The 12,350-nt window shown below is 32.6% G+C and overlaps 1 protein-coding gene across 10 annotated transcripts in view; it reads left to right on the forward strand.

The window, feature by feature from the left end:
* The window catches only part of LOC125650286 (centrosomal protein of 170 kDa protein B-like), a 66,115-nt gene that overhangs the window by 27,431 nt on the left and 26,334 nt on the right, over nucleotides 1-12,350 (forward strand). For 6 of the 10 annotated variants that reach the window (XM_056164555.1, XM_056164553.1, XM_056164551.1 and 3 more), the window contains exons 3-6: nucleotides 4,574-4,663; nucleotides 7,188-7,266; nucleotides 7,549-7,760; nucleotides 8,908-8,955. In XM_056164555.1, coding sequence (XP_056020530.1) covers nucleotides 4,574-4,663; nucleotides 7,188-7,266; nucleotides 7,549-7,760; nucleotides 8,908-8,955 — 429 coding nt within the window. Of the gene's footprint in view, nucleotides 1-1,985; nucleotides 2,067-4,573; nucleotides 4,664-7,187; nucleotides 7,267-7,548; nucleotides 7,761-8,907; nucleotides 8,956-12,350 lie in introns of those variants that run through there. The other 4 variants (XM_056164554.1, XM_056164559.1, XM_056164560.1 and 1 more) reach the window with 2 other exon arrangements.

The following is a 12,350-nucleotide window of genomic DNA, read 5'->3' on the forward strand; positions in this document are numbered from 1 at the left end:
TCTCTTAGAAGAAATTCCGTCTTTAATTTAAAGTGACTAGCTGTTTTCAACAATGTATTCTTATTTTCATTAGCCTTTATGAAGTCATCTACATTTAAAGGCGGAAATCTCAAGGATGCTGGACATCATGTTGTCATGATTGGTGTTTTTATAACGAGTACAAGAATTCATCTGTGTGACTGTGTCACATGATATGACAGATAGAAATGTCTTTCATACCATGTGTAGATATGAGAAAAAATAAATACTGTATAAAGAGAAATTTTAGTGAGGACTTAATTTTGGCATTGTTAGAGACAGCGTTGAGATTGCTGAAATTGAATATCACAATATTTATTCCATTTCGGAGGTAATAACTATCTTTCTTGGAATTATACTGTTCAAAAAAAGTTTAGAATCACCCGTATAATAATCACTGCTGCAATGATAAAATATCACAAAATATTAAAGTTAATTAAAGTGAGGAATGTCGTTCAGTTTCATACATATCATTAGTAAGGCTATCTAGACAACGTCATTTTATCACAAACGTCACTCAAATGTAATGTAAGTGTGTTCTGGGGGAAAATCTACCTGTTTTAAACAGCTAGCTCCTGAATTTGGTTTGGTATTGAAACCTGTACCTAGGCTTATATTATGTTTGGTCAGCCTTAAACAACACCTTGAAGAGTATTAAAATCAATATCGAACACGCACGTATTGCTACTGAATGTCAGTGTCAGCATGGGTAAATGACCTTTGTTGTCACCCGCGGAAAGATCTCGAGCTGTAAGGATGCTGCAAGCAGGTTCATCAACATATGAAGTAATTAGAATGTTTGGGGTAGCTCAAAGCACAGTGTCAAAGTTAATGGCGAGATACAGGGAGAATAATTCTGTCAGTGACAGGCCTAGACCAGGATGTCCAAAGAAAACAACTCTATGACAAGACAGGTTCATCCGTACACTTGCTTTAAGAACACGAAGTATATCAGCCAGGTCTCTCCAGACCGAACTGAGATATGCAATCGTAATGCATGTCTCGGACTAAACAATAAGGAACCGTTTGCACGTTGGTAACCTTCGTTCTTGGCATCCAGTAGTAAGGGTACCTTTGACCCACCTTTGTGCTTCACTGATGAAAGCAGATTTAATCTTCGCTTTAATGATGGTAGAGTTTGTGTATTCCGCCGTCCTGGAGAACGTTCTTCTAACACTACTGTGAGGGAACATGATCCCTACAGCAATGGTTCTGTGATGGTGTTGGCCAGTATTTCTGCTAACAGAAGGACTCAGCTTTAAGCTATTGATGGAAATTTAACATCTCAACGCTACATTCATGAAATTCTGCAGCCAATAGTATTTTCACTTTTTCTCTGTTACACAGTACTTTCACTTTTTCTCTGTTACACAGTACTTTCACTTTTCCTCCAATGTAAATAAACACAGTGACTCAGTTTGGCAATTTTCACTTCCTCTCTGTTACACAGTGACTCAGTTTGGTAATTTGAATCAGTTTGACGATATTCATTTCATCTCTACATTGTGGTTTATCATTGGAAGTTTCACATTATGGTAAGATTGGCCTTGGCAGTTTATTGGAGTTACCTCCCTTGTGCTTTCTCATCCAGTTTTGCTTGGCTTCATTGAACTATGACTGTTTATGGTAGATACACACTTTTGACAGTGTCACCACATGGCTCATGTATGCTGTCCCTACCAGGACTAACTTCTTTTCAGACAATTTTCTCACCGGTTTGGGCTTTTCAGTGTTAAAAATTACCTGTTCAAGGTTTGTATTCAGTCCATTTGTCTTTCTTATAGGATTGATATGCACCTTGTAGATTTCTCTATGTAGATTGATAGAGACTTGTATGTCTGTATTGATCTGATTATGCTTCATTTGGTAATAGTGTTATTGATTTTGGGGTACTATGTATATAGATTCACCATGTCTGTTAGTTAATCACATGACAGTATTACAGGCTTCACTGTCCTGCTACTTGATATGTGATAAATCACATGTTAAGACTCCCTGAGTTATTGACAGGCAATATTGGCAAATGTACCTTCATAGGAAATCTTTACGTAAGTTTATTTTGGTGTTTGCTCTTTATGCACTAATTACTGGAAATGTACAGTTGATTTATGACTTATAGATGACAGTTGACTTGTTTTGATCAGTTGAGAAGAAAACCTGTTGTTATCTTATTAAATGGCTTTTTTATAGATATGTAAATCATATTGGTTTTGTCCTTAGGCTTTTGATATTATATCCAAGAATGGCCATTGAACCAGTGTTCTGTTAGTGTAACATTGAGGATGTGGTACACACAGATTGTGTTAAAAGCTCAGAAAATGATGTTCATGTAGTAGCATTCAAAGTAAGAAATTACTTTTGTGATTCTAAAAAATTTGAGTAACTTTGATAGTACTTGGTAAAGTTACATGGAGGGGTGAAGTCTTTAATATATTAATTCCATATCTCATTAACTAAGTGTAGGATTACATATAGATATGAGTTTCGAAATGTATAGACAAGTAAGCTATTATAACTGTCAGACAGAAATCTTAGTATTGTTTGATTGTCTTTAATGTCTTATGTTTTGGTTGGGGGAAAAATCACAGCACTGTCAAAATATCTAAATCAAACTGTTTTCAATACGAAAATATCATCAATACATATAATTCTAATCAATGTAACTGAAATATATGTGAAATATTTGGAATTTTTATCTTGTTATCTTGATTAATGTGTGGGTTACTGATACGGGGTGTGTGTATTGGCAACTATGCAGTATAAGTGAAATTCTGTTGATTTGGATAGCTTAAGGTGAGATGTCTACAGAATATCTTATATGTACACACCATGACACTCACAGAAAAAGCTAGAAATGCCTATATTTAATCCGTTTTACTTAAAATCCAATACCTATATTTGATTATGGAGGAGAACTGAGTAAGTAGTTATTTACAAGTGGAAACTTGTTTTCTGATCCATGTTTGAATGGCAGTGTTTACTGAATTTTAAAAGAATCAATTTACATTGGTGTGTTCATTCATCTTTCTCTAAGTTGATAGATAAGGCAAGGATTGTGGTCACCCAGACCATGGCTGATTTAAATTTACTCATAAAATCAAGGTTTTTGTCCAAGCTAGGTCACAAACTTTTGGGGGTAGGGGCTTAATTGAGCCATTTTCCAAAGTTTCATACAGTAATGAAATATAGGTGAGACTAAAGATTAATTTACTATTAATTTGATGATGAAGTATGCATATGTGGTGTGATATCACCTTAGAGACCGCAGAACATTAAATGGCAAAGAAATGAAATATACAGCATTTGTGATTTTCATCAGTTAGTCACAACGAAACTTTCTAAAGTATTTTTCAATCCATATTTAGCTATTTCCAGGCACAAAATATTTATGTAAGATATTTTTATTTTGAATTCAATAATGTGCAAAAATCAAATACGTATATTTTTTAAATGAAATAATTTAAACTTAAAATACAATTTACACGTAAATATTTGGTAAATAAAACTTAATTTTCAATTACCACATGTGTGTGATCTGTATACTCATTAAAGCATGTTCTTACGGTTTACATTTCTAGAAAACTGTATGTTTATGGAACTCCGTTTATGAAGAAAGTAAGAAAAAACAGTGCTCATAATTCATCTTCATAATTCATTAATACAATACGTGTAAAACTAAGTGATTGAAAAACAACTTCAAAATTGGAAATTGTATCCCATGTTTTCAAATCGTCCACACTGAAAAATGTTCCTGCCTAATAGTATACAGCATTAGAAATCTCGAGAGTCCACGCTGAGTTTACATGTAGTATCCGCCCATTGAAATTTGAATAGTAAAAACATGGAAGAAATGATAATTATCGCGATTAGCCCCAGATGTTTTCATAGCATGTAAAGGGTTCAGTTGTCAGTTTCTGATTTCTGAGTTTCTCAGGAGTGTCGATTTTTATGTCCACTTTCAAGGTTGAAGGTTTTAACTGTGACCAATACACAAATACATTGACATGCAAGGTCTACAAGTCGATGACCTATGAATCAAGATTTTTAAGGGGGGGGGGGGGATGCATTAAAGTTTAAAGGTTTGCATTTTACAATTTGATGTCACACACATGTGAACTTTTTTGCATTAAAATGGAATATATACATGTGTCATTTATGAACTATCAGGGCCATTACGATATAAACTGAACATTTTTCATGGATATGATGATATAATGTAACTTTGTTTTTAAAGACATGGTTAAAATATGTGAGGGTTTTTTTTCTTAAAGAGAGACACACTTTGCATTTAGGTATGCACCTGTATTTATCACTCAACATTATGGATATTAAAGTGTGTTTTGACTTTTAAAATTCTCCTAAATAATCAGCGTATCAAGGTAGATCATGCCTTTCATTTCTGATTTTATAGCTCTTTTGACAATGTTACAGTCACACAAAATTTCATATTCATTGATCTTGAATGAATCTGTTATGTCCTAGGACTAGAACATGAATATAGATCATTGATATGTTGGAGGCAAAGTTTGTAAGGAATTTAACATTGTGATTGTAGACACCCAGTGTGGATAAACGGCATGCTGTGATTACCTTTGACCACTACCTGGACAAATTTAAAATCAAAGATCTCAGCACAAATCATGGGGTAAGGAGCATATTCTGTAACCATCTTATACAACTGCTGATGTATACCAGAGAAATTGTTAGCAGTGAGGGAAGTAGCCCTTACTTCACTAACAGGATGAACTGTGTCTAACTATTGTGCAATCTGAAATATTTTTGTACTGAAGCTGTTCATACCATGATAAATCATGTCCCATATTCTGTATATATTTAGACAAATTTCAAGGAAGTATAGTCAGCAGGATGTGAATAAAGTATTTTATCCGCTTGCCCTAGATGAGTTCAAATTGGCTCTGAACGAGTGAATGTCATAACACACTCGTCCTTATTTCAATAGTTTTTTTTAAAATGTAATGGTCATATATTACACAAATAAGTAAAAGGCAAATGACTTTCGAACAAAGGTCACTCAAGGTAATTTTACAAAGGTCAAGGTCACTCAAAACATATCCTTAATGTATATGAAAAAGATTTATTTCAATAATATTTTAACAGTTATTCATCAATGGGCAAATGAATTTCGGACAAATGTCTCTCAAGGTCATTTTGTAAAGGTCAAGGTCACTCAGAACATATGCCTTATATGAGTAAAGTCCTCATTTCACCAGTAAAGGTCAAGGTTAATCAGAATATATACCTTTTAAATGGAAAAAAAATAATTTCAACAGTTATTAACCATTGTATGAATGACTTTTGGACAAAGGTCACTCAGGGTCATTTTTGAAAGGTCAAGGTATTTCCAAACATTGCTGTATATGAGAAAGGCTTTTTATTTCAACAATTTTTTTCATTTACAAACCTGCAATCATAAGTCTTAGCACTAAACATTTGCTTTACAAGTAGAAACATATTTGGGCACTAAACATTTCCTTTACAAGTAGAAACATCTCTTTGTCAAGTCATTCATCATGTGAAGTTGTTCATTGGTTACATGCACTTATATGAACATCTATCCTCAGTTTTACTGATATTTATTGTTTGTAACAGCTGAATTTACTTTTATTATGCCCCCAAAATCAAATATTGGGGGGCATCTAGTTTTTTGGCCTGTCCATCTGTCTGTCTGTTGCAGAAAACTTTAACCTTGGTAAACCTTTCATATATGGTATTATGTATTCCTTTCCATTGACATCAAAATCTTTCACCTGGTGACCTTAACATTGACCATTGACCTACCTTTAGAAAATTTGAATGTAATCCATATCTTTTGAATCATAAGAGGTACTGCTTTTATATTAAGCACGTGCATTTCTTGTGAGAAGACCTTTCCAATGATACCAGATTTGTTGACCTTGTGACATTGACTTTTCATCTAGTTTTTGGAAATGTTCTAAAAACATAAGTGGTAAACCTTTCATATTTGGTATGTGTATTCCTTGGGGCAATACCTTTCCTTTGAAAATCTTTGATCTTGTGACCTTTACATTGACCTTTAAGCTACTTTTAGAAAATTCAAATATATGCCATAACTTTCAAATCATAAGAGGTACTGCTTTTACATTACTGCATATGCATTTTTTGTGAGAAGACCTTTTCATCAATATCAGATTTTATGACCTTGACATTGACCATGCATTTACCTAGTTTTTGGACATTATCAGAAAAACTACAATGTCTTACATGTCAGTTACACTTTCTTGTAATCCGGGGGCATCAGTGTTTCACAAACACATCTTGTTTGAAAATTTATTTTTTACCGCAGTAATATGTCAACATTTGGAAGGTTTACAAACATGATAGACAAACCCCATATCCGGATTACTATTTTAAACATTTTTATTTATTTTCAAAAGTAAGGTAAATAGAGAATTAGTTGATGTTTTTATAATATTTTGTTGGTATATTTAATCATACAAACAGATTTACTTATATGAGGAATAACAATAATTCAGAGCATGTTTAGACTGCAACAGTAAAGGGTTTGACTATTGATGTATATCACTAAACATCCCTTAGGAACATTTTAGGAATATGTTGAAGAAACAAAAATCAATCTTTTCTTTCTCTTTTCTTTTTTTTAAAATATATTTTAATTGTTTATTTATAGTTTTAAGTTGAAAGAGACTACAATTTCACCTGTATGTGATTCAGACACTGATTAATGACTTAAACTGTCAATTTATTAATGACAAAATACGTAAAGACATATCTTACTCATCCTGTAGGATGAATTGCTATATAAAAAAAAAAAAAAGATTATTCCCGCACCCTGGTCAGAAGTTGGTGGTTATATCTAGTAGGTTAATTATTACTTTGAATCAGAGTACCACAACAGCAGAGATAGATCTATTTTAAATGTACATGTATTTTTATGTGACAAGAACTTTGTGTATGAAATATGTCATGAAAGTACAAGCTATGATTTGAAATCAGCTCATACGTTGATGTGCAAATCAATTTCAACAAAATCAGCAAAAAGCAGAGCATTTCATTGCTTTCCTATACTGCAATAGAATAACAATGCTGGTACATGTAACCTCGGTAAATGCCCTTGTGTGATGCTGTTGTTGGAATTTCTGTATAATTTTATTTTATTAATATTTCAGACGTATGTGAATGACAAGAGGATCCAAGACCAGGAATACGTCACACTGGATCACATGGACTTCGTCAGACTCGGCAATGATATCCTTCAATAAATTACAGAGGCATTAGTTTCAGTATATATGTATCGATCCGACTTGTAGCTCAGATGGTGTGCCAGCATCTTCAGGGATAATCATTTTAATTCATTTTCCAGTTTTACAGATAAGTTGGTTTTACTTGACCTGTCTCCTAGACAAGTAATCCCAGAATTACATTTAAGGAAGTGAGTCTCAGTGGATCTGACAGTAACAGATTCTAAGTCATGCAAAATGCATAACTAAGGATAACTAAGGATGAATATTTTTTCTTAACTGAGAGTAAATTCCACAGTGTATCATGTAGAGAGGGTGTCTGACTCGGAGTTTCCATCTGGGGACATTCAGATAGAGAGGACTGCTGGGGACATTCAGATAGAGAGGACTGCTGGGGACATTCAGATAGAGAGGACTGCTGGGGACATTCAGATAGAGAGGACTGCTCATTCTATGCCACATTGGGCTTCACGAGAACTTCCACATATGATGGAATGTCAGGTAATTAGAATTATTACCGTTAATTGCTATGTGACAGTAAAAGGGAATTATGAATTGACTTTCAATTGACTGGGTACCATGTGTCAATGCAAAGCTTTCATAAGGTGGACACCTCATAGTTCTAGTATTATATTCATATCAATCTAGTCCTACTGTCATTAACCCTCATCAACACATCTTTTAGATATGAAGGTTGGATAATCATGATGTTGTTGATAAATTTGTGGTGCCAAAGATTTGTTATACTCTAGTTACAACAAAATTAATGACAAAGGTACTTGTCATTCTTATTAATTATTGGCATGGTCATTTTATAGAGCTGACATTAGATATAGTAGATATAGAAATAGAAATTACATATATTTTATTTCACTAGATTGGTGTAGTTGATTTTTCTGTGAATAGATGAATAGATTTCATCATGGATTGATATTACTTATAGACATCTTGTATATACTTACCTTTTAAGTAAGATTTTTTGGATTCCAAATAAATTTTGGTCACAAAATTGATTTGGGACAGAAGTTTATGTCTGAAATACATCCTACTGCCAAGGGAATTTTTGTACATGTAGCCAAAACGTTGTGGTCGGTGGTAGTAGGATGGAGATCGATAATGCAAAAGTATATGACGAGGAAGTATATTTCTTATTCAATATGTGATAGAAGTTCAAATACATGCAAGAAAAATAATTGTTATGCAAATAGGGAGTTTTTCTCATGGTAATGTTGCTGTAAAGTTGTGAATAATTAAGTACATATATTAATGTAATCAAATGAAAAAGAATCAGAAGATAAAATAAGATGGAATTTTAGTATGAAAATTTGAGCTTATTCTTGTGAACATTTGATCTGATTTATAAATGGGTCAATGTATTCCTAAAAATGATATCCTGTAAAAGATTCAACCAACTATAAGCAAACCACCTTTCATGTATAAAGAATATATTTTTATAATTTGATACAAAAACAAGAACTGTGACGCCCACTTTTGAATATATGTACATGTTTTCTATAGTTGTTGTATACAAAATTTCACATCACAATGCATCCAACAAGTATGAGAAGAGTCCAACCATCAGAATTATATACTAACTTAATGATACATGTACCAATTTCTGACCTGTTGCTAACTTCTTTTTTGTCAGCCACCTTGTCGAGGATTTGTTTTTACTTACCCAATTATGACCTGTTTGGTATGTTAGATTAATGTTGTCAGTGTTGTATTAATTTGAATACAAAAATCCCATTATTACTTTATCTATTAATTTACTTCAGTGTTGTAAGACATAGTAAAGAAAACTTTATTTTTTGTTGTAATTATAGCATGTAAGGCATAGTTTTAAATAACACTTTCATTTTATATTATGCATATAACTACACTAGAGTCAGATATCAGATTAAAGAGTTTTTCTATACACACAATATGATGATTGTAGAAGAGTTATCTCCATTAAGCACATGTATACCTAGTATCCTGTTAGTAAGTAAGGCTGTTCAAAATTAATTCTACGTTTAACGTCACCTCAAAACTTCAAAACCTACGAGGGAGGGAGGAAAAAAATAAACAAACAAAAATTTTAAACAAATGTGTACTTATTAAAAATCACCTATTCAGTGACCCCAAAAATCAACAATTTCAAATAATAGATATTGTTGGGTTTTATATTCAAGTCCAAGTCAATTAAAATCACCCAATTTAGTGACCAAAAAAGTAATATGTCAAATTAAACACATTGTAGGATTTGATTTTCAAGTCCAAGTAAATTTTGGCGTTTTCCCAGCAAAGACTTTTTCCTTAATTTGGGTTTGTATTCCCTCTGCGAACACACCATGCAGATTGGGTGAGCGGAGGAGTGGTTTGCGATAACATCAGGTGGTACATCCAATGGATGTTCATCACCACAAACATAGCAAACTAAAGGAAAACTTCCTTTTGTGGAAATAGTTGCTAGACACACGTGACCCACAGTTACAATTAAAATTATTATGACAATATTTCATACATTTTTGTAATGACACATCTTAAAGTTTAAAATATGCTTTACTTTGTTTTGTGTTGGTTTGTTTTTTGTTATACAATTTTCTATGTACTATTAATCAGTGTTGAAAGATGCTAATTTGGTGTACCACAACTAAAGATCAGGATTGTACCTTCACTTCTACAAATACAAGGCAGGATTCCAATAGTTTAGGACGTCTTCAGATAAATTGATTAAAATATTGCACAGTTTTCTATTTAGTGCTTTTAATTTTTATGATTAAAGGGACTGGTTCATGATTTTTGATAAAAATATTTTTTTCATTTTTGATGTTAAACATTAGAAATGTAACTCATTTAATGTTGACAGCCAAAATTTTGACCTTCTGAATGCAAGAATGAAAGCAATATTTTAGCCTTAAATCTATGTTATGTAAACAAAGACTCGAGTCTTTTTATGTACACAAACAAACAAGTGAACTATTGATTTTGTGATATAATGCATCTTAATGTTGTATAGTCACAAATTTTTATTATTAGATGACACGTTTTACCCCAAAAATGCTTGGAATGTGAAAGATATAATAAACTTAGATCGATATCCATTTCTTTTGAAAATTTCGTAAATAATATCATACCGCAATCTTTGTTTACAAAACAAATAATAAACTCTCTAAAATGAGCTTCTGTGATGATGTATAACATTGATTTCCATATGAAATCTTTCAAACATATTAGACAGTAGATTTTGATCATTAAAAGTGAAAAACAAAATTTTGGGTAAAATGGTGAATCAGTCCCTTTAAATGCTTTGTACAAAGTAATTATCAATCAGTAAGTTATGTATTTCCAATCATAGTACAAACTATCATGAAATAGTATATCGGAACTCTTCAGTGTTGAGAAGGTAAATTTTATATGAAATGGTGGCCGTTTGCAACGGCTTCGAAAATAACCATCTTTATTTACTATGGGATTTACACTATGTAAAGGTAAGAAATGCATGTTTCATTGTGATGGGGAGTTAATAGGATGTCGAAGGCGAAAAGTTGAAGCGGTCAAGGAATTCAGTTTAACCCATTTTAATCGCAAAAAGTGGCCGAAGTTCAGGCAAGATTTCACTTTGTGTGACACTGGTCTGACATTCAGAAGAGGCGTCAGTCCAGCTTCGACGAATCTCGCTGAGATTAGTTCGGTTCAAACCATCTTTGTACGTTTTCTTTGCTTCAATAGTGGCATATACTTCCATTTTCTTCACGTAAGGACCTCTGATTCAATTTTGCATGCGTTTCCCTCTTACGCGGGAAGTAGAATCAAGTCGCTAAATGAAAAACCAAACACGAACGACTACTTCAAATCCGGATTTGTTTGTTTTTTCAAAACGGCAATTTCGCCGAAACCTACGCGCGCGGGTGACGTTAAACGTAGAATTAACTTTAGGCAGCCTAATTAAAAACACTTGTTGCACTACAATTGCAGTAAGAACAAAACATCACCCAATCATCACAGAATACTGGTATACAGTGCCAATCTCAGCTGTTTTCTGTCTGCATCATGACTTCTCTGTGCCAGAACTTTTCTCATTGTTAGACTCCATTCATGTTTTGTTCAGCTGCCTTGATTGTTCTCGTTTGTTTCAAGTGAATTACATTGGTGAAGGTAACTCCTCTCTCCTGTGACATCTCATTATTATGGGTTCAAAGTAGAAAAAAAACTGTATTAATTTCCACTTTTGTAGCTTAATTTGATCAATAACCAAAGAAAGTGAATAATATGTTGCCACCTTTTTAAAGCTGTCAGACATATATAGACAGAAGTATATATCAACATCGGAAAATTGCATTTTTGTTAAACAGCACAATAGAAAATGCATAAAATCTGGTTGAAGTGACAAAATTTAATTCTAACAGTTTTTAAAAAAACAACTCTTATTTTATAAATATATATGTAAATTAATGGTGAATATCAGGGAAATCATAGTATGATAGACATACAATAGAGAGAAGGATATCATAGGATGTATGGCCCTTGACAATTCTAATTGATTATTTATAGAAAATTAAACTTTTTGAGTATCAGATGGTTTACCAATTGTTTGTATTGTACCTAGTGAATAAAATTCATACAAAAGATATATTATTTGTATCATGCATAAAGTTTTTATTAATTAAAGATTTTGCAAAAACTTGTGCTGTCACAGGAGGATAGAGCTACCTTAATGCTTTCATTTTCACCTACTGATAAGCTTTATTAATGGTAAATTACTGGTATTCAATTAGTTTTCCTATTATCATCAAACAACATTACTCTTACATGTTTTTGTACATACAGAAGTAAATTCGTAGGTTAGTTATGTCTGTGAACAGTCCCCCCCCCAAAAAAAAAAAAATTGGATGGGGTTGTTTAAAGAATATGTTGTATTGATATCTGTCTTCATTTCAACTAAATTATGTAAAGGTGTTAGATTTAGGCATGTTCACTGATTCATTTACATGTAAATTGGTGATAAAGTACATACAAAATATGTTTTTAGCATGAATACATGTATGTTTATACCACTGGAAGTAGTTCAATGATTGGCATACCAAATGTTTACACAAAAATAAAGAA

Source organism: Ostrea edulis, chromosome 5 (assembly GCF_947568905.1).
Source record: "Ostrea edulis chromosome 5, xbOstEdul1.1, whole genome shotgun sequence".
NCBI lineage: Eukaryota > Metazoa > Mollusca > Bivalvia > Ostreida > Ostreidae > Ostrea > Ostrea edulis.